Source organism: Crocodylus siamensis, chromosome 3 (genome assembly GCF_052110815.1).
Source record: "Crocodylus siamensis isolate JL-2025a chromosome 3, ASM5211081v1, whole genome shotgun sequence".
NCBI classification, from domain to species: Eukaryota; Metazoa; Chordata; order Crocodylia; family Crocodylidae; genus Crocodylus; species Crocodylus siamensis.
In genome coordinates this window covers 1,394,739-1,419,484 of record NC_143397.1, presented here as the reverse complement: position 1 = coordinate 1,419,484, position 24,746 = coordinate 1,394,739, and the positions used below count along the sequence as shown (strand labels likewise).

The window sequence follows — 24,746 nt, the reverse complement described above, 5'->3', positions numbered from 1 at the left end:
TCAACTGTGGTCCGTTGCTGGCAGCATAACACCCGGTCCAGCTGCACTGTTCCCTGAGCAGATGCCTTGATACCTAGGCCAAGGGCAAACAGCCGGGCCCAATGACTAGTGATACCTTGATCAGCAGTTACTGCCTGTGAGGTCTGCGAGTGTCTCTCAGAAGTCAGCACAGAGCAGTGAAGTTACGAACTAGGCGTGCAGCCACCCGGTGCACCCGAGAGAGGAACGAGAGCAGCTCTGACGCTGCCAGGGGTTTCCATCTCCAATGAGGAAGCCTCTTGCACCACATGCAGCGCTGAGCGTCTGCTTCCTCCCTCTGCTCGTTTCTCGCTCCCGCAGAAGCGCTGAGAAGGGCTCGGCGTGAGGCTGAGGTCGCCCCAGGGCTGTGCACTGCCATGGCCATGCGGGTGTCAGCTCTGGCCATGCTCCTGGCTCTTCCATCCCTCCTGTGTCTGCAGGATCCAGCACTGCCCAGTTCCAGCAAAGCAGGAGGCACGAGTTCAGGTAGGACCTGACTCGGGTTTGCTGCTCCCCCCGGGACCTGGTCCCAGGTGCGGGCTCACTCCATGGCCGTGCCAGAGCCTGCGGGGCTCCAGCACCACGCAGCGCGTCGCGGGGAGGCAGCGGGAGCCACAGGACAGCCGGGGCCGTGCGTGCTTCTGGGGCCAGGATGCTTTCCTGGGAGCTGCAGGCAGGGCGGGATCCCCCTCTGCAACGGAGCGAGCACGCCGTGCACGTGGCCCTATAGCAGCCTACGGGCGAAGAAGTTTGAGTCCTGCCCCGGGGCAGATTCAGTGGGTTTCTGCATCTCTGAATGAGGACCAGCCAGCCACCCTGGGCACTTCTCTCATTTGGAGACACGCCGACTGTCCTGGAAAGCCTAGAGCCAGGACTCGCCGGCTGTGCGCAGCCCGTTGCTGCCTTCTCGCTTGCTCACGGGAGGGGTGTGGTGCACGTGGCCGAGTGGGATTTCCTGTAGCCGAGGCACCTGTGCACCACAGCTTTCTGCTGGGCTGGCAGCATCCCAAACAGGGCAACGCAGGAAGAATCGGCCACAACTGCTCGCTGCCGGGGTAGCGTGCCTGACCTATGAGTCATTAAGTCTGCTGGAAAATGTGGTGTAGATAGGTCTTCCCATAACAATAACAGGCTTGTCGTGTGCTCTGTGATGCTTATCTCTTGTGGCTGCAGAAACCCTTCTTCTCGTAATTTTTATTGCCCCCTTGATAGAGCAGGGGACTGTGGGTATGAAATGGGACAGGAAGAGGGTCTGTGTAGGCCTGCGCTGTACATTGAGAGCATGTGGGTGAGCTGCAGACATCTGCCAGCAGAAATAAAGGAACCAAGTGGGTATTTGCACATCAGCAAGTGGAAGAAGCTCAAGTTCCAGTCTTTTATTTGTGGTTTGTTTCCATAAAGGCTGTGACAGACATCTGGTCTGCCAGAGCTTTGCTGTAGCAGCTTCGTCTCTAAATCGTCTCAATACTGCTAATGACAAACGGTAGCTTGTTGCGCCCTGCTGCCCTTCGGCAGAGCTGAATTTGGACTGAGTTAGTGGAAAAGCACCCCTCAGTTAACACATGCTGGTTCTGGAGATTGAACTCCGTTCAGCCTGAGTGGAGACCCAGTTGTGACCTTTCTGGTCAAGTGAGCTGTGATTCACAGTCCGATTCATCACAGGCAAACGCCCGCCTGGCAGGTCATCCAGCTGCAGTCGCAGATGTGTTGGCACTCGGGGTGATGGTGCAGGGAGGACTAAATGCCCTTCCTGTAGGTGAGGCCGGAGCCCGGGGCGGTGCATGCAGGGACCCGATGCTGTTGTTTTCTGGGCTACAGCTCCCCTGAGGATAAAGACAGACCCTCCTTCTCCAGGACTGTCTGAAACCCACCCGACAGCTCACTAGACAGCTCTTCTCAGCGACCCCGGTACCGTGGGTCTCCCCAACTCACTTACAGAGGGCAACGGACTCGCTACACGGGTCCTGGTGTGATGCTGAGGGTGGGATGCTATCTTGGTATCCCACCGATAAGGGCCGTCCCCTGCGGGCTGTTTTAGGGGGCTGCGAGGCGGCAGGGTGACTCCGGGCAGGACTGACGGGGGATTCCTAGACAGGGAGCCCCGGCTCTGGTTTCAGACGCAGACGGCTCCGGTGGGGCTGCCGGCTTTCACAAAAAGAGGAACTAGGACAACGGCGCTGCCGGCCACACCCAGCCTCGGGCCGTGTTGGCGAGGCCCCCAGCCTTGGTACGATATGGGGCTAGCCTCGCTTCATGCACCGAGGGACCCGTGCTCAGAGCACCTATTTCCTCAGTGGGGTAGGGGACCTCAAACCCCACGGTGGCATTGCAAGGGGCCAGGGGCAGCCCTGTGGTGCAATGGGAGACTGCATTAGGGATCTCCCTTCTGATAGCATCTGGGTTTCCTGGCAGCAACCGGGCTCCAGAGGGCTTTGGGAAGCATCCCATGTACTGGGGCGGTGGGATGCGCGTCTCATCCTTTCTGTAACTGGCGCTGGGCAGTTGGGAGCTCAATCCTTTCAGCAAGGCGGGGCATGAGCAGGGATGGTCTGGGTTGAGGCCTCATCTCACTCAGGGGCAGGTCCTGAGAGTAGGTGCAGCTGTAATAACCCGAATTTTTAGAAACCCTACTCATAACCCTAACACTAGTTTTAACCCTACTAACCTTAACCCTAACCCTAGTTTTAACCCTAGGCTCAACCCTACTAAACTTAACCCTAATACTAGTTTTAACCCTGCTAACCTTAACCCTAACCCTAGTTTTAACCCTAGGTTTAACCCTACTAATCTTAACCCTAATTCTAGCCTTAATATTTCAGTAGGCAAATTGTACCTTGACTGGTATCCACTAGCTCACCCCTCCCGACTTCTCAGAGGTTTGTTTTCCCACATGCCTTTCACCCAGTGCTCCCCCAGTTCTAGCTCCTGAAAAGCACTGGAGGCCCCTGGTTTGGGGCGCTCTGGCCCAGCCTTAGGTAACTTGCACATCACGTGCAAGTTACAAAATACATAGGGGGTAAAAAGAGGGTCCCGGGTAATGTGGGGCCCCTGCAGGACACGATGGGCAACTTAGTCGTCATGCCAGATGACAAAGCTAACATATTTAACGATTTCTTTGCCTCTGTCTTCCTAAGTAGGGACCAGTTCAGCCACCTCCCTGCTGGGCCCCGGGACAGACACGCCTGGGCCAGGGGTTAGCGAGGAGTTAGTTAGGGTACTTCTGGAGAGGCTGGACGTGTTCAAGTCCGCTGGTCCGGACGATCTTCACCCTAGGGTTCTGCAGGAACTGGCCGAGGTCATTGCGGGACCCCTGGCGCGGCTCTATGAGCACTCGTGGTGCTCTGGTGAGGTGCCGGAGGACTGGAAGAGGGCCAATGTGGTCCCTATCTTCAAAAAGGGAAAAAAAGAGGACCCGGGAAATTACAGGCCAGTTAGTCTTACCTCAATCCCGGGTAAGCTCTTTGAAAAAATTATCCTGGCACACATCCAGGAGGGCCTTGCGGGGGAATGCATGCTCAGGGGCAACCAACATGGGTTCATCAGTGGCAGGTCTTGTCAGACCAACCTGGTGGCCTTTTACGATCAGGTCACCAAATCATTAGACGCAGGGGTTGCTGTGGATGCAGTCTTTCTGGACTTCCGGAAGGCTTTCGACACTGTCTCTCACCCTGTCCTCATCAAAAAGCTGGGAGACTGTGGTGTCGATGCCCACACGGTCAAATGGGTCGCCAACTGGTTGGAGGGCCGCACCCAGAGGGTGGTAGTGGATGGGTTCTTCTCGACCTGGAAGGACGTGGGCAGTGGGTCCCCCAGGGCTCGGTCCTCGGGCCCGCACTGTTCAACATCTTCACCAGTGACTTGGATGAGGGGGTAGAAAGCACCCTGTTCAAGTTTGCTGATGACACTAAGATGTGGGGGGATGTGGGTGCACTAGAAGGGTGCAATAGGCTACAAGCTGACCTTGACAGGTTGCAACGGTGGGCGGATGAGAATAGGATGGGGTTTAACACTGATAAGTGCAAGGTGTTGCACATGGGGAGGAAGAACCGGCACCACACTTACAGGTTGGGGAACTCCCCTCTTGCCAGCACGGAGACGGAAAAGGATCTTGGCGTCGTCATTGACTCCACGATGAACATGGGCCGGCAGTGTGGGGAGGCAGTCAAGAAGGCCAACCGTACCCTGTCATGCATCCACAGATGCATCTCGAGCAGGTCCAGGGAGGTGATCCTCCCCCTCTATGCGGCACTGGTCAGGCCGCAGCTGGAGGACTGCGTCCAGTTCTGGGCGCCGCACTTCAAGAGGGACGTGGACAATATGGAAAGAGTCCAGAGGAGGCCACTCGTATGATCAGGGGTCAGCAGGGCAGGCCTTACGAGGAGAGGCTGCGGGACCTGAACCTGTTTAGCCTCCACAAGAGAAGGTTAAGGGGGGACCTTGTGGCCTGCTACAAACTGGTCAGGGGGGATCAGCAGGTATTGGGGGAGTCCCTGTTCCCCCGTGTGCTGCCAGGAGTGACCAGGAATAACGGTCACAAGCTGGCGGAGGGTAGGTTTAGATTAGATATTAGGAGGCGCTACTTCACAGTCAGGGCGGCTAGGGCCTGGAACCGGCTTCCAGGGGAAGTGGTGCAGGCTCCTAGCCTGGGGATTTTTAAAAGGAAGTTAGATGAGCACCTTGCCGGGGTGCCAAGGCAGGGGGTCGGACTAGATGATCTACCTAGGTCCCTTCCGACTCTAGCTACTATGAAACTATGAAACTATAAGGTGCTGCGAGCGCTGTTTTGCTTTGTGGGAAAGCAGCTGCAGAGACAGGATGTGGCTGCATGTATGGAGCGTTTGTAAACCAAAGAAACACTTCTCTATTCTCTCTTTCTTCCTTTGTGCTCTTGAGGGGAGGGTGAAGAGACTTTGTCTCTCAGTCATTGTGCTCCAGATGTGCTCGTGTCCTGGCTCATTCACACCAGTGGAAGGACCATTTGCATCTGGAAAGGTAGCAGGGGCCACTCATAGGCTATGTCTTTATCCCAGATTTAATTCCAATGATCTGTACTTGATTATCATGTCTCTTGTTAGCCCAGCTGGGTTCAGAGCAGCCACATGAGGATATTACAGTGCTAACAGAGGAATTGCATTACTGGTTGAGTTGTGCTAATTGGACTGGTAGCCTATGTTCCTCGTAATGGGCTTCTCCATTGAAATGAAAAATACAGCCACACTTGAGCAAAAAGCGTTTTTTTTTCTGGTGTAAAACAGACTCCAGGTAAAGGCAACACAGGAGTTTTTAGCAAGTAAATTCTCTAGTAAAGACAAGCCCTAAATGAAGTGCCATCCAGCAAGTGGCTCTGCGAGCAGGAAATGCTGGTTGCAAGTTGAACAGCGTATCAAGATGTCACCCTCAACCCAGCTTTATAGCTGTCATTTCCGATGGCAAGGGCTGGGGACTGAGAGGGTGAATTTCTCACTCCTCATTTCCAAGCAACAGAGAAAAAAAAATTAAAACAGTTTCATTTCCTCCTGGCCTGGCACAATAACTTCCTTCATTTCCTGCCTCCCCAGATCACTCTATTCTGCATTTTTACAGTTACGATGAACTTTGCAAATCTGTTGTTGCAGCCTCCATCCACACCCATCCCTCCTGAAGATTTGCTTCTGTTGTACATCTTAGCAACGATCAACACCTCTATCCTACCTAGGACCATGTACATCGTTTGAATTGCTTGGGTGCATTTTCTATGGGAGAAAAAATTGTGCTGCCTTAGTTCATACTAGTTAACACACAATGAGGAAACTCCTAGTACGGATAATAGAGCCTGTAGCTCTCAGGCTGGTTTGCAGGTTGAGGTGAAGCATCTAACTGGAGTTGTTCACTTCAGTTCAAACTACAGCTGTGTCTTTGCTAGGACGTGGTCTCAGGCTAGTTTCTGTTGGTTGGATAACACAAGGGATGAACACACTTTTTCCCAAGTGAAGACACAAGCCCCCCACTGTATTTCATAGATTTCATAGACATTACAGCTGGAAGGGACCTCGGGAGATCATCGAGTCCAGCCCCCCTCCCAAAGGGCAGGAAGTCAGCTGGGGTCATAGGATACCAGCAAGATAAGCATCCAATTTGCTCTTGAAGGTGTTCAATGTAGGCGCTTGAACCACCTCCGCTGGCAGACTGTTCCAGACCTTGGGGGCTCGGACAGGAAAGAAATTCTTCCTTATGTCCAGCCTGAAACGGTCTTGCAGGAGTTTGTGACCGTTCGACCTCGTCGTCCCTTGGGGTGCTCTGGTGAACAGACGTTCCCCCAGATCCTGGTGGTCACCCCGATAAACTTATAGGTGGCCATCAGATCCCCCCTGAGCCTGCGCTTTTCCAGGCTGAAGAGCCCCGTGGCTCTCAGCCTGTCATCGTAAGATCTGTTTTCCTGACCTCTGATCATGCGCGTGGCTCTCCCCTGGACTCTCTCCAGCTTCTCCACATCCTTTTTGAATTGTGGAGCCCAAAACCGGACGCAGTACTCCAGCTGCAGCCTCACCACGGCCGAGTACAAGGGGAGAATGACGTCCCGGGATTTGCTCGAGAAGCATCTATGGATGCACGCCAGCGTTTTGGTCGCTTTACTAGCCGCAGCATCGCATTGGAGGCTCGTGTTCATCTTGTGGTCAATGATGACCCCCAAGTCTCTTTCTTCTGTAGTGCTAACCAACGTACCACTGCCGAGCCTATAAGGGTGCTGCAGGTTTTTCCTCCCAAGGTGGAGAACCTTGCATTTTTCGGTGTTAAACACCATGAGGTTCTCGTCCGCCCATTTGCTGAGCTTGTCCAGGTCAGCCTGGATCACCCGCCTATCTTCTGGCGTGGATGCTTTGCCCCAAAGTTTGGTGTCATCGGCGAACTTGGCCAGTCCACTCCTGACTCCAATGTCCACATCGTTAATGAACTGTTGAACAGTATGGGTCCAAGGGCAGAGCCTTGAGGGACCCCACTGGTCACAGGGCACCATGATGAGTGACTGCCATCAATCACAACCCTCTGGGTCCGACCACGGAGCCAATTTCCCAGCCAGCGGATCGTGGTGGAGCCAAGGCCACAACTGGGCAGTTTGGCCAAGAGGTGATCGTGGGATACCAGATCAAAAGCTTTTTTGAAGTCAAGATATATGACATCAATCTCTTCTCCCTTGTCCAGGTGATAGGTCACCTGGTCATAGAAGGAAATGAGATTGGTCAAACAAGACCTACCCGCAGCAAACCCGTGCTGGCTATCCCTCAGGATGTTAGCCTGGGCCAGTCCCTCAAGGATGGCCTCCTTAATAAACTTTTCTAAGATCTTCCCCAGGATAGAAGTCAGGCTAATGGGCCTGTAGTTAGCCGGATCCACTCTCCTCCCTTTCTTGAAGATCGGCACCACATCGGCCTTCTTCCAGTCTTCGGGCACTACACCAGAGCGCCAGGAGCTCTCGAAGACCCGTGCCAGGGGCTGGGCTATGACGCTCGCCAGCTCCTTGAGTGCCCTGGGGTGCAGGTTGTCGGGGCCGGCTGACTTGAAGGTATCCAGCTTCTCAAGGTGTTCCTTCGCGAAGTCAGCATTGATGGAGGGTAGGGGATCCCCCTCACCCGGATCTCTTTGTCCCATAGCAGGCATGGGCGTCCCGTGGGACTGATGAAAGACTGACGCAAAGTACCTATTTAAGAGGTTGGCTTTTTCCTGGGCGTCAGTTGTCAGTTGCCCCATCTGGTTTAGCAGGGGTCCAACATTGCCCTTGCTTTTCCTCTGGCTCCCCACATATCTGAAAAAGGACTTTTTGTTGTCCTTGATGCCTGAAGCTAGTTGGAGTTCAGTTGCAGCCTTGGCTTTCCTGGTTTGCTCCCTGCAGGACCGGACCAGCGCGGAGTAATCCTCCCTGGAGGTATAATTAAGTCTATCAGGGGTTGGTTGCTCCTGCCCTCCTTTACCCTGTAGTATGGCATAGCCTCACTTTGTCAAGTGCAACCATTAGATTGGCAGGTCATTGAGACTGGTTTGAAGTGGAAGTCTTCAGCTGTGTAGGAAGACCTGAAAACTAGGGATTTATTACAGCACCTCCATGCTCACAGATGGGATGGGAGAGGAGTGGAGACAGAGGGATGACGTTTGCTTTCATTTCCATATGCCCCAAGAGATGAAATCGAGCTATTCCAGCAACGTGGACCTTTGGCTGTAATGGAGCAACGGGGCAGAGTCACACCAGGGAGGCTGCAGAGATGCTGGGTGGTCTCCAGAGCTTCCTTGCATTTGATACCAAAACTCACACTGACTTCAGTGGGCTCAGGGTTTTACACACTTAGGGGCAGAGCAAAGGGCAGGGGCAGCTCTGTTTTCAACCCGGCATTTATTTCACAGAGACCGTTCGTTTCATTCTGAACTTTAAAAAAAGTTCTGTGCTTTCTGTAGTGCTTTTAGCATGCTTCGCAAGCGAATAAAGATCTTATTCAATACAAGAAAAATATGGCTGTTATTTTACTGCATCTGGCCGATACGATAACATCGGGCCACAAATAAAGGATTCAGCGTTTTCCATAGGTGCCTCACTATTACGCATGATTCATAGATTCATAGATTCATAGATGCTAGGGTCGGAAGGGACCTCAATAGATCATCGAGTCCGACCCCCTGCATAAGCAGGAAAGAGTGCTGGGCCTACATTACCCCAGCTAGATACACATCCAACCTTCTCTTGAATACCCCCAGGGTAGGGGAGAGCACCACCTCCCTTGGGAGCCCGTTCCAGACCTTGGCCACTCGAACTGTGAAGAAGTTCCTCCTAATATCTAATCTAAATCTGCTCTCCTCCAGCTTGTGGCCATTATTTCTTGTAACCCCCGGGGGGGCCTTGGTGAATAAATACTCACCAATTCCCTTCTGTGCCCCCCTGACGAACTTATAGGCAGCCACCAGGTCGCCTCTCAACCTTCTCTTGCGGAGGCTGAAAAGGTCCAGTTTCTCTAGTCTCTCCTCGTAGGGCTTGGCCTGCAGGCCCTTAACCATACGAGTGGCCCTTCTCTGGACCCTCTCCAGGTTATCCGCATCTTTCTTGAAGTGCGGCGCCCAGAATTGCACACAGTACTCCAGCTGCGGTCTGACCAGCGCCCGATAGAGGGGAAGTATCACCTCCTTGGACTTATTTGTCATGCATCTGCTGATGCACGATAAAGTGCCATTGGCTTTTCTGATGGTTTCGTCACACTGCCGACTCATGTTCATCTTGGAGTCTACTAGGACTCCAAGATCCCTTTCCACTTCCGTGCCACCCAGCAGGTCATTTCCTAGGCTGTAGGTGTGCTGGACATTTTTCCTCCCTAGATGCAGCACTTTGCATTTCTCCTTGTTGAACTGCATTCTGTTGTTTTCTGCCCACTTGTCTAACCTGTCCAGGTCTGCTTGCAGCTGTTCCCTGCCCTCCGGCGTGTCCACTTCGCCCCATAGCTTAGTGTCATCTGCAGACTTGGACAGAGTACATTTCACCCCCTCGTCCAAGTCGCTGATGAAGACATTAAAGAGTATCGGTCCAAGCACCGAGCCCTGCGGGACCCCACTGCCCACACCCCTCCAGGTCGAAACCGACCCATCCACCACGACTCTCTGGGTGCGACCCTCCAGCCAATTCTCCACCCACCGGACTGTGCAGTCATCCAAGTCACAGCCCCTTAACTTGTTCACCAGTATGGGGTGGGATACCGTATCAAAGGCCTTCCTGAAGTCCAAGTATACGACATCCACCCCTCCTCCTGCGTCAAGGCGTTTTGTGACCTGGTCATAAAAAGAGACTAGATTGGTCAGGCACGATCTACCTGCCACGAACCCGTGCTGGTTTCCCCTCAGCATAATTTGTCCTGCCGGGCTCTCACAAATGTGAGCCTTGATGATTTTCTCAAAGATTTTGCCAAGGATGGAGGTGAGACTGACTGGCCTATAGTTGCCCGGGTCCTCCTTCCTCCCCTTCTTGAAAATGGGAACCACACTGGCCCTTTTCTAGTCCTCCAGGACTTGACCCGTGCACCACGAGCGTCCAAATATTCCCGCCAGTGGCTCTGCAATGATGTCGGCCAGTCCCTTCAGTACCCTCGGATGGAGCTCATCCGGGCCTGCCGACTTAAAGGCATCCAGTTCCTCCAAGTGACCCTGCACCACCTCCGGGTCCACGCATGGCAGTCTGGTGCCTTGCTGCTGCCTCCCTACACTCCCAGTGAGAGACTTGTCGTGCCTCTCGCTTAGGAGCACTGAGGCGAAGAACTCGTTGAGGAGTTCAGCCTTGTCCCCTCTGTCCATCACCAATTGTTTCTGCCCATTTAGCAGGGGTCCTATTCCTCCCTGGGCCTTCCTTTTACTCCCTATATATCTAAAAAACAATTTCTTATTGTCTTTTACTTGGGTTGCCATCCTCAGCTCCATGGTAGCTTTGGCCTGTCTAACTGCCTCCCTACAAGCACGAGCAGAAGAGGTATATTCCTCTTTGGTGATCTCTCCCTGTTTCCACTTTTTATGTGCTCCCCTTTTGGCCCTTAGTCTGCCCAGGATTTCTCTGGTCAGCCAGGGAAGCCTCCTGGCCCCTTTCCCTCTTTTACCTCGCACGGGGATCGTCTCGCTTTGTGCGAGAAGGATAGCTTCCTTAAGGCACAGCCACCCTTCTTGGGCTCCCATCATTTCAAAACTACTACTCTGCAGTGCATCCTTCACTAATCGCCTGAGTTTGCTGAAATCAGCTTTCCTAAAGTCCAGCACGTTCACCCTACTGGTTACCTTACCCACTCGACGCCTTATGTTGAATTGTACTTTTAGGTGATCCCTGTCCCCCAGATGGCTACCGATCTGTAGGTCCCCTACTATGTCATCCCCCGTTGCCAATACCAGATCCAGGAAGGCATTCCCCCTAGTGGGACCATGTACCTCCTGCGTCAGGTGGAGGTCCTGTACACAGGTTAGAAACCTGCGTGAGCGGTGGGACTTTGCTGTCTGTGTCTCCCAGCAGATGTCCGGGTAGTTTAGGTCCCCCATGACCACCGCCTCTTTAGCTTTTATGGTCTCTGAGAGTTGCCTCAGGAGCCCCAAATCTATTTCTTCCCCTTGATGTGGGGGTCTGTAGCAGACCCCTACCACCAAATCCTTTTCTCCTTGCCCCCCATGTAGGCCTAACCCACAGTCCTTCTACTTCCTCATCCTTTGATTCTGTCTTGATGAGGGTTGATGTATATTGCTCCTTAACATAGAGCACAACCCCTCCCTCCTTTTTCCCCACCCTGTCCTTTCTGTACAATCTATAGCCCTCGATATGTACCGCCCCAGTCGTGGGATGGATCCCACCAGGTTTCCGTCAGCCCCACTAAGTCGTAGTCGTTTAGTGCAACCAGGAGCGCTAGTTCATCCTGCTTGTTCCCCATGCTCCTAGCATTAGTATATAGGCACTTGAGCCCTGTGACTGGTGCTTTTGCTACCCCCTCGCTCCAAGTCCTAAAGGGCTTTTTGTCCCTAACCTTCCCGTTCCTTACCTGTGCCGTAATTGCTGTCCACCCCCTGTCTTTCACGTTCCCAAAGCTCTCTTTCTTCAGGCTGGGCTGTCCTTGTGGGTACCACCTGGTTTGGTGGTCCACCAGCCTCCCCCACCCTCATCTTCCCCTCCCCCTGACGAGCCTAGTTTAAAGCCCGCCGGAGGAGATCCGCCAACCTGTAAGAAAACACGCTTACCTTTGGGGGACAGGTGAAGCCCATCCCAGCTGAGCATGTCCCTCGTTGTAATGTGTGGGTCATTGTCCAGGAAGCCGAAGCCTGCCTCGAGACACCACTGCCGAAGCCGCCAGTTGGTCTCTCGGATGCAGTTCTCATGCCGTCTTCCACGTCCGTTCACTGGTAGGATGGAAGAGAATACCACCTGCGCAACCGACTTCCCTCAGCACGCCGCCCAGAGCCTGGTAGTCTGCCATCAGGTGATCGGGGGTTCTCCTGGCCGCATCATTAGTACCCACATGGACAAGGGACCATGGGGTAGTAATCGGTGGGCTTGATCCTGGCCTGGATTACCTCCGTCACATCCTGAATCTTAGCTCCAGGCAGGCAGTAGACCTCTCGTGCTGAAGGGTCCTGGCGACAAATGGGCCCTTCCATACCTCTCAGGATGGAATCGCCTATGACGAGCACGCGTCTCCTCCTCTTCTGGGTCCTCTCGGATCTCTTGATCTGTTTGGAGTGTGAAGAATGTGGGGAGTTCTTCCTGCCCAAGGGTTTCCTCCTCCCTTTCCATCTCCTGCAGAGTCACCAAGGCCTCGTACCTGTTCTCCAGTCGGACTGGAGAAGCTGGGTACCTGCTCGCTGCGAGCCGCTCCGGTCCGTGGCTGTGACCGTCTGCCACTCCTGCCGTGGAGGTCCTTCCCTGGGCTGCTTCTTCCTTGGGTGCCTGGTCCCTGCAGGGGAAAGGAAAATAACTGTCCATTTCCTCCTCCGCCTCCCTGATCCCCCTCAGCCTGCTAACCTCCTCCCGGAGCTCCCTCACCTGCGCCTCCAGAGCCCTAAGCCGGGCACCTGACGGACAGGTGTGGGGGCTCCCAATCTCTGCCCCCCCCGGCCCTGCTGGGGATCCCCCCGCAGGCCGGGAGGTAGGGGGACATCAGCTCCCCCATGGGCTCAGTCTGGGTGGAGGCCTCAGACCAGCCCCCGGTTAGCCTTGTCCCCCTGGGCAGAGGCCCTAGCAGCACTCCTCGTATACATCCTTCTAAGCTGCTATTTGTAGACCTGTGTGGTGTCTACGTCCTACCTGTACGCATGATAAAAGGTGCTGAATTCGCCCTACCCAAACGTGTTTTCCATGCTGAGACAGCATAGTTGACAGGCTCTCTCCTCCAGCCGGGGTGTGAGGGAGGCCTGTGTGAGGCCATGCATGGGCCACTGGGGGCTTCAGGGGCTTCTCTTGCAGTGCAGGTGTAACAGGAATAAATGCTGAAACAACCATTTTCTCATTACATCCTTCCAGTCACTTCCAGGGTTTGCAGCTCTGCAGACCTTACACCATTCCCCTTTCTGCTGGAGATGTCACCCCCACCCCCTCTCTGAGGCTTGGGGAGTTCATCTCCATTTGCACTAGTTGGCACCAGTGTACAAACTTCACCACAACTTACACCGCTAATGAACTTAGCCCGGAGAGTCCCCAGCAGCTGACAGAAAGGGAATGCCTGTTTTGCTGGCGTTTAATAACGAAGGACAAACAGCCTGGCTCCATTCAGAGATCAAGCTGGGACCCTACAACACTTCCACAAGGGAAATAGTGATTTTCAGATCTTTCACCTATTTCATGCATGGAGCTCTGCAATAAGAAAGGGGCTCAGTTTGGACTGCAACGGCTTGTGGCTTTGTCTTGGGCGTTGTATATTCGGCTGTAGCTTTGTCTTGGGTGTATTCAGTGCTGCCGCTTGCAGCTACACCGTGCCTTGTGTGCTCGGAGCTGCACAATTCCCCAAGCACATAGTTTCCCGGTGCCATCTTGGTCCATACGCTACCCGCACCTGCTCATCAGAACCACAGCAATGGATACGGGTGCTGAAGGTGCCGTGATTCTGTGCTGCAATACACCAAACCTCTTTAGGCGTGCGGTAGCACCAGCCATGCCCTGACCTGGAGGTAAAAAACAACGGTGCTTCAGGTGCAGGTGCTACAAGCGCTTTCTCTGTTGGCTTCCAGTCACCATTTAGCCCCTTGGCCAAAGGAAGGGGGTCTCAAACCAAGGCTGGCAGAAAAGAAATGGTGCACTCAGATGCAGTGGCTTAGGCAGTCTTAGGAGAAACAAAGTCAATCTTAACTTTGTCCTCAGAGTCCAAGAGGGAGAAAGGCTCCTCAGGCCTTCTGCCTGGGGTGCCTCACTGATCTGGGCTTCTATTAGAGGTACTGTGAGGACACGAGTGACATTCAGACTTTCTGGCTAAGGTCCGGCATATTGATAGGGCCTCCTCTGTCGTCGCAGCCATGCGGCCGGATGTCTGCTGTTCCCAGGCTGCCCCAGTGGTGGGACGGGAAGATTAGTGAGGAGAGGTCCCGTCTTTTGTCGGACCAAATGGTGTCGTTGGGAAGGTCAGGAGACAAATTGTTGATTTCAAGGGCCCTTCCTCAGGTCTGGCAAAGAAGCAGACGCAGAGTCCAAGCTAAAGACAAATCAGAAGAGCCACTGCAATTTAACCTAGTTTGGTTAATGACTTTAAGTGAAGTGGGCCATTAAACCTGTGGCATTTGCAGAGGAAGAGGCGAGAGATAGGTTACAAGGAGACATCATATGAATGCCCGCTGAGTCCATGATTTTGGCGGGCTCAGTTGTGAAGTCCTGTTCCAGGGCCCATCTCACTGAGGCATGGTGCGGGCTGCTTCTGAGGATGGGGTCTACGAGGGCAGCCACCACGGCTGTTTTGTGAAAGGTGTTCTCCTACTAGGGGGCTTTGGTCCTTTTCATCCAAAGTGCCACTGGTGCAATCATCTTTCTTCCTCCTCTCCTCGGCTCCTCTCATTCCTGCTGTTCTGCACATGGTGGAGGTAGTTCCTGTCCTTGCTGTGTGTTGTTCCTCGTCAGTCGTTACACATAGCATTGTTTTGGCAAAGGTGGTAGCTGTGTACCCTCTCGAGGCACCGTGCTTGCTTTCAGGGCAGGTTCCTGCTCAGACCGATAACAGTACCAGCCATGCAAGCTGCTAGTGCTGTCTTTGTCCTGGGCTAGTCTAATGGCCTCACCACTGTGGGGCCACAAGACATTACATTTTTAGCAGCAAGGGTGGGATCTTCATTTGCACTGATGCCTGGAGCCCAGAACTATACCTTGCATTCGATAGCTTCTCTCACTTTTTCCCAGCCATGCCGTTGGCTCAATCCAAGATCTCACCTACAAAAACCCTCGCCTCTCCCAGCACCGTAAGAAAATCCTTTCCTATTATTAGATCTGTGGATTCGAGAGACTACATATGACACCCAGTTAGTGTCACATAATGATAGTGGAAAAGTGGGCAAGAGAAAGCACGTTCCTTTTTCTGTGGGAGTTCATTCTGGAGCATCGCGGCGGTTTGGATTCGCCCACGCAGTTTCCATGAGGCCATGTGGTTCATTGGGCGAGATACAGCTCATGCTTTGGAAGATCTGTGGGTTCAGATGCTTATGTTGTGGAGGTGTTAACAAGGGCAGCCGGATGGCAAGGGATCTTTAGTGTCTGGCTGCTCAGTCCCCACCATTAAATGGTCACAACCAATGCTTGTAACTGCAGGAGGCTGAACTGTGGGAACAGGATGTCTAGGGGAGCTTTCCCAGGCTTTCATATATACTGTGGCTATAACTGGTCTATGCCATGTGGAGGGCGGTGGAGTCTCCATCCTTGGAGGTTTTTAAGACCTGGGTAGACAAAGCCCTGGCTGGATGCTGTAGTTGGGGCTGGTCCTGCTTGGAGCAGGGGGTTGGACTAGATGTGACCTCCTGAGGGCCCTTCCAGCCCTCATTTTCTATTACTTTCTCCCATTGAGTCCCATCAGTAAGCTGTACCATAAATGAAATAGGCCCATATACCCAGGTACCCATGCTTGCACTCCCTGTAGTTATTGTATACTTCCATAGTAGTTTGGGGTCAGAAGGGACCTGAACACATCATCTCGTCTAACCCCCTGCCACTGGCCGGAGCACATGCTGGGATCACACGACCCCAGACAGGTGATCATCCAAACGTCTTTTGGAATTTACCCAAGGTAGGAGCAAGGACCACTTCCCTGGGAAGTTGGTTCCAGATCCTAGCCACCCTAACAGTGAAACGGTGCCTCCTAATCTCTAACCTGAACCTATTCTCCAGCAGCTTCTGGCCATTGTTCCTCGTCACCCCAGGTGGTGCTGGGGAGAATAGGGCCCTTCCTATTTGCTGCTGATCTCCCCTAATGAGTTTTTGGCAGCCACCAAATCCCCCATCAGCCTCCTTTTGCTGAGGCTGAACAGGTTCAGGTCCCTCAGTCTCTCCTCGTAGGGCCTGCCCTGCTGACCCCTGATCATGCGAGTGGCCTCCTCTGGACCCTCTCAAGGCTGGCCACATCCCTCTTGAAGTGCGGCACCCAGAACTGGATGCAGTACTCCAATTGAGGCCGGACCAGTGTCGCATAGAGGGGGAGGGTCACCTCCCTGGACCTGCTCGAGATGCATCTGTGGATGCACGACAAGGTGCGGGTGGCCCTGTTGGCTGCGGTCTGGCATTGGCAGCTCATGTTCATCTTGGAGTCAATAATGACTCCAAGATCCCTTACCACCTCTGTGCTCATAAGGGAGTGCTCCTCAGCCTGTCTGTGTGCTGTGGATTCCTTCTCCGCGGGTGCAGCACCCTACATTTATCTACATTGAACCCCATCCTGTTACCATCCGCCCACTTCTGTAGTCTGTCTAAATCTAATTGCAGCCTCTTGCTCCCTTCAAGTGTGCCTACCTCCCCCCCACATCTTGGTGTCATTGGCAAACTTGGACAGCGTATCTTCCACCCCCTCGTCCAAGTCACTGATGCAGATGTTGAACAGTGTAGGTCCCAGGACCGAGCCCTGGGGGACCCCACTATTCACATCCCGCGGGCCAGTAGGGGGCGCTTCTGCATTGAGCCGCCCACCTCCCTGCACTGACCACCTTCCAGGCTCCGAGTACGTCCCTGGGGGCACCTCGCGTCCGGCTGACCCCCTTCCTGGAGCACACTCGCTAGTCTGGGGGTAACGTAAGCTGCCACCACCCCGAGAAGGGACTCTCTCGGCCCTGTGTCCTCAGGGAAACACAGGCCTAGTAGTCCGACGGGTACTCGACCCGGTACAGGCACTTGGGGCAGTTCCCCAAGTTGGGGGCCAAAAAGGAAAGTCTCCCTTAGTCGGCAGACCTAAGGGACCCCTTAGGCATAATTTAATTTAGACCCACCCCTCAAGTCTCCTGCACCGGTCTCAAATGAGAACTTTACTGATTCCAGGGGTGGGGTGAAAATAGGGTACAAGGTAGAGCAACATCATAGAAATCCCATACAGCAAAACCGTCTGGCTGAGGTAGACTTTGATCATGCGTCTGAGTTACTGCCAGCTAGATATGTACCCAGATCTCGAGTAGTTCACTCACAAGCATCATCCCGAGGCTGGTGGAGATCCCCTCTGGAGGCAGGCCGTTCCTAGCTCATGAGTTTTGGGGGAGAGAGCCAGTTTCAGATGATAAAGCTCCTCTGAGTGCCCTGCATGGCTGCTGCCCCCTCCTCCTGGGCAGTCTTAACTTATATAGCCCCTGTGACCTCATTCACCAGGTCCAATGGAGGCCAGCTCTGGTTGGCTGTTGGCCAATCAATTTGAAATACATCACTAATTGCTGGGCAGACTCCATCCCACCAGGTAGAAGCCCCTCACCCAGGTGGCTGATGCAGTCACATAGGCAGAGGCAGCAGGTTTCCCCCTCCCTCAGGACTGTAGCCAGCTCAGGTTACCTAAAGAGAGAGGGTAAAGGTGTGTGTCCTCTGCTGGGCCCATCCTAATCACGTTGTCACAGGGCAGAGATTTTGGGGAGAAACAAAGGTGGTTTCCTGCCACAGTGTCATCAGCAAACTTGGATAGCTTGTCTTCCACCCCCTCGTCCAAGTTGCTGATGATGTTGAACAGCATAGGCCTCAGGACTACAAGCCCTGGGGGACCCCACTGCCCACATGCTGCCAGGTTGAGTACAGCCCGTCCACCACCACTCTTTGGGTGTGCCTCATCAGCCATTTCTGACCCATCCAACTGTGCAGGCATCAATGCCACAGTCGCTCAGTTTATTAATGAAAACAGGGAGAGAGACGGTGTCAAAGGCCTTCTTAAAGTCCAGAAGGACTACGTACACGGCGACAACATCATCCAGGGATTTAGTTACCTGGTCATAAAAGGCAATCAGGTTGGTCTGGCAGGACCTGCCTTTGATGAAACCATGCTGATTTCCCCTGGCCATGATCTCCCCCCCGGTCCCCCACAGATGTGATCCAAGACCGTTGTGAGGCTTATGGGCCTATAGTTTCCTGGGTCCTCCTTCCTCCCTTTTTTATAGATGGGGACCACATTAGCTAGTTTCCAATCTCCAGGCACCTGTCCCGTGCACCATGATCGCTCGTACAGCCGGGCCAAGGGCACAGCAATGACCCCCGCCAGCTCTCCCAAAACCCATGGGTGGAGGGCATCAGGACCTGCAGATTTAAAAACATCCAGCCCTTCCAGAAGATCCTTAACTACTTCTGCGCAGACCCGAGGCCTGGCAGTGCTACCCCCGAGATTGCCCCTACCTGTGGTGGGAGAGCTGTCCTGGGCCCTGTGCAAGAGAACAGAGGCAAAGAACTTGTTAAAGATTTCATTTTTCTCATCTGGCGTAGCCACAAGATTACCATTTGAGTCTAGCAGGGGCCCTATATTACCTGGTGCCCTCTTCTTACTCCCAATGTCTTTGAAGAAGGACTTTTTGTTGTCCTTAATCCTGGTCGCTAGCCTGAGCTCCACCCCCATCTTGGCCTTCCTAATGGCCCTCCTAAACTCATGGGCCAAGGAGGAGTACACCTCCTTGGTGATGGCCCCTCCCTTGCACCAGGTGTATGACTCCCTTCTGGCCCTCAGACTTTCTTGAATGCCTCTGCTGAGCCAAGGGGGTTTCAGAGCACTCTTACCCCGCTTCTTTCTCTTGGGGACTGTCACACTGAGAGCCTGGAGGATCATCCCCTTAAGGTATGACCATCCCTCGTGGATTCCCATATCCTCTACCTTTTGGACCCTCAGTGCCTCCGCCACTAATCTCCTAAATTCACTGAAGTTGGCCCTTCTGAAGTCAGGGGCTTTAGTCTTGGTGTGAGCCCTCAACACCCTGCGCTGGATGGTGAATCCTAGCAGGCAACGATCATTGCCACCCAGGTGGTCAAGGAGCTGCAGCCCCTTCACCAGGTCATCCCCAGTGGCCACGACCAGGTCTAGCCTGTCTGGTGGGCCAGTAGGGGGCACTCCTGCGTTAAGCCGCCCACCTCCCTGCGCCCGCCCACCTTCCAGGCTCCGAATGCCTCCCTGGGGCGCCTTATGCTCTCCCGGAGCACACTTGCTAGTCTGGGGGTAACGTGGATGCCACCACCACAAGAAAGGACTGTCTCGGCCCTGTGTCCTCGGGGAAACACAGGACTAAGAGTCTGACGGGTACTCGACCCGGTACAGGCACTTGGGGCACTTCCCCAAGTCAGAGGGCAAAAACTAAAGTCTCCCTTAGTCTGCAGACCTAAGGGGTCTCTTAGGCATAGTTTAGACCCACCCCTCAATAAGTATAATAGTATCATAGTAGCTAGAGTCGGTAGGGACCTAGGTAGATCATCTAGTCCGACCCCCTGCCTTGGCAGGAAAGAGCACCGGGGTCAGATGACCCCGGCAAGGTGCTCATCTAACTTCCTTTTAAAAATCCCCAGGCTAGGAGCCTGCACCACTTCCCCTGGAAGCCGGTTCCAGGCCCTAGCCGCCCTGACTGTGAAGTAGCGCCTCCTAATATCTAATCTAAACCTACCCTCCGCCAGCTTGTGACCGTTATTCCTGGTCACTCCTGGCAGCGCACGGGGGAACAGGGACTCCCCCAATACCTGCTGATCCCCCCTGACCAGTTTGTAGCAGGCCACAAGGTCCCCCCTTAACCTTCTCTTGTGGAGGCTGAACAGGTTCAGGTCCCGTAGCCTCTCCTCATAAGGCCTGCCCTGCTGACCCCTGATCATACGAGTGGCCCTCCTCTGAACTCTTTCCATATCGTCCACGTCCCTCTTGAAGTGTGGCGCCCAGAACTGGACGCAGTACTCCAGCTGCGGCCTGACCAGTGCCGCATAGAGGGGGAGGATCACCTCCTCGGACGTGGTTGAGATGCACCTGTGGATGCATGACAGGGTACGGTTGGCCTTCTTGACTGCCTCCCCACACTGCCGGCCCATGTTCATCGTGGAGTCAATGACGACTCCAAGATCCTTTTCCGTCTCCGTGCTGGCAAGAGGGGAGTTCCCCAACCTGTAAGTGTGGTGCCGGTTCTTCCTCCCCATGTGCAACACCTTGCACTTATCAGTGTTAAACCCCATCCTATTCTCATCCGCCCACCGTTGCAACCTGTCAAGGTCAGCTTGTAGCTTATTGCACCCTTCTAGTGCACCCACATCCCCCCACATCTTAGTGTCATCAGCAAACTTGAACAGGGTGCTTTCTACCCCCTCATCCAAGTCACTGATGAAGATGTTGAACAGTGCGGGCCCGAGGACCGAGCCCTGGGGGACCCCACTGCCCACGTCCTTCCAGGTCGAGAAGAACCCATCCACTACCACCCTCTGGGTGCGGCCCTCCAACCAGTTAGTGACCCATTTGACCGTGTGGGCATCGACACCACAGTCTCCCAGCTTTTTGATGAGGACAGGGTGAGAGACAGTGTCGAAAGCCTTCCTGAAGTCCAGAAAGACTACATCCACAGCAACCCCTGCGTCTAATGATTTGGTGACCTGATCGTAAAAGGCCACCAGGTTGGTCTGACAAGACCTGCCACTGATGAACCCATGTTGGTTGCCCCTGAGCATGCATTCCCCCGCAAGGCCCTCCTGGATGTGTCCCAGGATAATTTTTTCAAAGAGCTTACCCGGGATTGAGGTAAGACTAACTGGCCTGTAATTTCCCGGGTCTCCCACACCGGTCAGAAAGGAGAACTTTATTGATTACGAGGGGTAGGGGAATCTAGGGTACAGGATTGAGCAATCCTAAAGAGCAAGCAGTGTGGCTGAGGTAGCCTTTTGATCACGCATCTGTGTTACTGCCAGCTAGATATCTAATCAGATTGAGCAGCTTATTCACAAGCATCTTCCAGAGGCTGGTTGAGTTTCCCCTCTGGAGTCTTGGGTGAGAGAGAGAGCTAGGTCCAGATGGCAAGGCCCCGGATGTTGTCAGCCTTCTCCACAACAGTGGAGTACTGACTCATATCCAGCATATTGTCTGCTTGAAGAGGTGTGAAAGGCCTCCTGGCAGATGATGTGGTGGCTTGGTCATGGTTTGTAAGTCCCTGCAGAGGAAATACTAATTTGATCACAAACTAACTCTTCTAGTGGAACAGATCTCATAACTGAAAGTCAAAACCAAATTCAGGCTAGAAGCAAGGGGGAATCACCAGTGTAACCATCTACTGAGAATGATAGCGGGTGCTTCTTTATGGGAAATCTTTAAATCTAACTTGACAGTGGGATTTTTTTCCTCTGAAGGAGCATTGTAGCTCCAGCAGAAGGTATGCCAAGAAGTCTGTAGCCTACATGAAGGTCTAATCTGCCTTCAAGTGTGCGCTCCGTACAACTTCCAAGAAGGCACTGGCACTGCTCGGTGAGCCAGCACGGAAAAGGGATTTTTTGTAACAACCAGGGTCTGGTCATCAGTTTAATGGGACAATAGTTAGAAGAAGAGTCCAGGTCAGAGGAAGATCCCAACCATGCTCAGGGTCTATAGCCAAAGATGCAGAAGTCAAGCAAATACCAGTGGGCATGTTTACACATGAATATTAATGTGCACCAATACACTCCAGAGGCTATTGCTCCTGGGGATGCATCTGCAGGTGACCTGGGATCATAGCACTTTGAGCTGGGTCGGAGCAGCCCTGGCTGGCATGAGGTCTGGGGGGACAGCCTGCCAGTGCAGGGCTGCTCCCCCCAGCTCGGTGTGCTGCAGAGGGGCTGTTTTGGGCACGGGTGTGTTCCTGTGTGGAGCTAGCCAGCAGGCAGCCCTCCACTGAAGCACCCTCATGTTCCAGCCAGCCCCGTCAGCATCTACATGTGTGTTGCTGTGGAGTAAATAACTCCACAGCAAGTTAGTACTTATATTTGCAAAAACTATTCTGGGGCAGAGTTTATTAGTTTTCTGTAACCTAATAGGGCTGCATGTGTAGATGTTGAGACTTTACTGCAGAACTAATTAGTCCTACTGCTAATTAGCAGTAAACATCTCATGTAGACCCACCCAGTGAACTGCATATCAGTATCTGTGTTAGGGCATGGCTGAATCCATGTGTTTGTAATGATTTACAGGACAGGACTCCCAACCTCCTGTCTGTATGGTTTTTAACTCTTTGGGCAGGGACCTTGAAACCACCCATGCCGATAAAGCAGGGGAAATAACTCTTTGGGCAGGGACCTTGAAACCACCCATGCCGATAAAGCAGGGGAAAGCAAAATATGGCATGTGGGCCAGATCTGGCCCACCAGGCTATTCCATTCAGTTCGTGGGCACCAACCAAATCATTGTACCCTGCCCAGCCTGCACACTTCACTCCCTCCCTCGTGCAAGGAAGGCCTGAGCCCGGCCAGCACACGGCTTCCATGGGGACCTGCTTGGCTTCCCCAGTATCCAGTGGCGTCTCCATGTCTCCCCGCTGTAGTGCTTGCTCTGGGCAACAGGTAGGGATGTAGTGGGGGCGGGGGTGGAGGAGATGCTGTGGAGGCAGGGAGCAAAGCAAATATTTTCTGTAATAAAATTAAAATATGTTATAGCAGGTTTTTGACTTTTAGTGTATGATTAGTTTTTTATTTTCTGGTTTAGATGACAACCCTCCCCTCCCAAAAGGAGTATCTCCGGGGGGCAAGGAGAGGGACTTCTGCTGGCAAAGGTCAGGGGTTAGGGGTGGGACTTTCGGTCCCAAGATGGCAACTAGGGGTGGGGCACCTTTCAAGAGGCGGGGCTACTATTGTGGCCCTTGCTAGCTCACCAAAATGTGTTAAGAGGCCCTCCAGGTGGAAAAATTGCCTGCCCCTGCTGTATAGCAACTCGTACCATTGGTTCCAGGTGGATTCATACTAATGATGATGCTATGCCCATTCAGAATTGAAATGGGGGCAGTGAAGGATCAACTGATATAGAGCTCCCATGAGGAACCTGGTCAGGACGTGTCTTCCCCCCCAGGCTGTGTCACCCCGTGGGCCTGGAGTCCCAGTGGTTTGGCCACATCTGTGACACGACTGGTTCCTCCCTCCCACCTGTCACCCTTTTGGCCCCTCCACCCAGGGTCTTTTCCATACTGGTCAGCATCTATATGCGAGGGGCAGTGCCATGCTGGGCCTCACCCTGTGGTTTCCTCCCATCACAGAGAAGTGCAGGAAGGAGGGCAGCTGGACCGAGAAGGTGACATTTGACCCTGACGAGACGGAGTTTCCGGTGAATGCAGTGGTGTCTGTGACGTGCAACGAGGGACGTGACCGCGGGCCCTTCAATGCAACGTGCAATACGACAAAGGATCACAGTGCAGCCTGGGACATCAGTCATGTCAAGTGTCTCCGTGAGTGCACAAAGCCTGAGACAATCCCTGAGTCCCGGGTCCAGGGAGAAGGGCCAACACTCCCCAGCCCTGGTGGCTCCGTCCAACCAGCTGGGATGTGGGGCTGCAGCCCTATTAGTGAATGGCAAAGGCCAGGGCACGGGGCAGAGCGCAACGAGACAGAGGGCGACGTGATGCCAGGGTGAGGGGAGATCCTGGGTGAAGAGCTGTGTTATCAGTTGTAGCAATGGGGAAGGAAAGCTGGGCTCCACAATTTAGGTACTGAGCATGGGAGAACGGGGCATGGCCTCTGAACTAGGGCTTCCCAGACCTTCAGTGCTGGAGGCAGCATGGGAGAGAGGAACAGGGGCTTGTCTTCCTCGTCAGCGAGGGCACGGCCCTCTTCCTTGCATCTCTCAGGTGCATTTTCACACCACTGCAGCACGGGACTTTGTACCCTCTTCCCCCTGCTTTCCCTGGGGCAGGTTTGGGGGCTCTGGGTGTCTTGGGCCATGGGCCTTGCAGTTGTGCAGCTGACCATTCGAGTACACGACCCCTGGACGTGCTCCTCGCTCCATGCCCCTCACCTCCACAGCCCAGCCCACGGGGTCACCCCTCCTTGTCACGTTCACAGCCGATGGGTGCATGGCCTGCAGACAGGGGTGATGCCCGAGGACTGAGATCCCCTTGAGCTGTGGGACTGAGCCTTTCACACTGCCTGTCCAGGGATGTGCAACACCTGGGCCAAACAGGTCGACTTCAGCCCTCGCCTGGCAGAGTTCAGTGTTGGAGCCACAGCTTGGGTGAGGTGCCAAGAGCCCTTCGAGCAGAAGTCGTTCAGCATCATGTGCAGAGAGATGAAGTCTGGGAAATCTGAGTGGGACTTTTCTAAGAACAAATGCATGCGTGAGTATGAGGCTGGCAGTGCTGGGAGCTGCTCGGCAGGGAGGCAGTGGGGAGAGGGTGGCTGGAGGATGCGCATTCAGCCCTGCCCTGTGCTGTGGGCAGGGTGCTGGGAGCAGCCCCTAACCCTGGCCTGATCCGGCTGCAGTTGCAGTAGCGGGAGAGCAGGACCGTCCCCATGGGCTGACTCGCCTGCCCTGCGCCACCTCTGCGTGCGCCTCATTCCTGGGGCCGGGGCCCTTGTGCTCCAGGCCCCGAGCTGTGGTGCCAAGCGCGGCCCAGGATCTAGGCCCATGGTAGCCCCTGGAGGCTGCAGGAGTTCAGTAGTCACGAGCCCTCTTGCCTCTCTTCTTGCGTACACAGGGAGATGTAAACTTCCAAAGACCTGGCAGGCCAGAGCATTGTTGTCTCCCGAGAGGCAGTTTTACAGCAGGGGGGAATCAGTGGTCCTGAGCTGCCCTGAGGGCTATAGGCCGCGGCCCTCTGAGATCAGCTGCATTGAAAACGGGACCCAGAGTATGTGGAGTGAGACTCCCAGCTGCCAG

The 24,746-nt window shown here is 54.0% G+C and overlaps 1 protein-coding gene and 1 long non-coding RNA gene across 2 annotated transcripts in view; one reads left to right on the top strand and one right to left on the bottom strand.

Annotated features, from left to right (window-relative positions):
* The first annotated feature begins 231 nt into the window (after positions 1–231).
* Positions 232–24,746, top strand: part of LOC149867889 (uncharacterized) — a 26,715-nt gene continuing 2,200 nt past the window's right edge. The window contains exons 1-4 of the mRNA XM_090037191.1: positions 232–504; positions 23,131–23,319; positions 24,025–24,204; positions 24,565–24,741. Coding sequence (XP_089893317.1) covers positions 396–504; positions 23,131–23,319; positions 24,025–24,204; positions 24,565–24,741 — 655 coding nt within the window. The 5' untranslated portion in view covers positions 232–395. The remainder of the gene's footprint in view (positions 505–23,130; positions 23,320–24,024; positions 24,205–24,564; positions 24,742–24,746) is intronic.
* LOC149867890 (uncharacterized) lies at positions 9,670–12,201 on the bottom strand. Its single transcript, XR_016440930.1, has 3 exons — positions 12,064–12,201; positions 11,731–11,889; positions 9,670–9,798 (listed from the first exon to the last, which is right to left on the bottom strand). It is a non-coding gene; the product is annotated as an uncharacterized LOC149867890 (long non-coding RNA).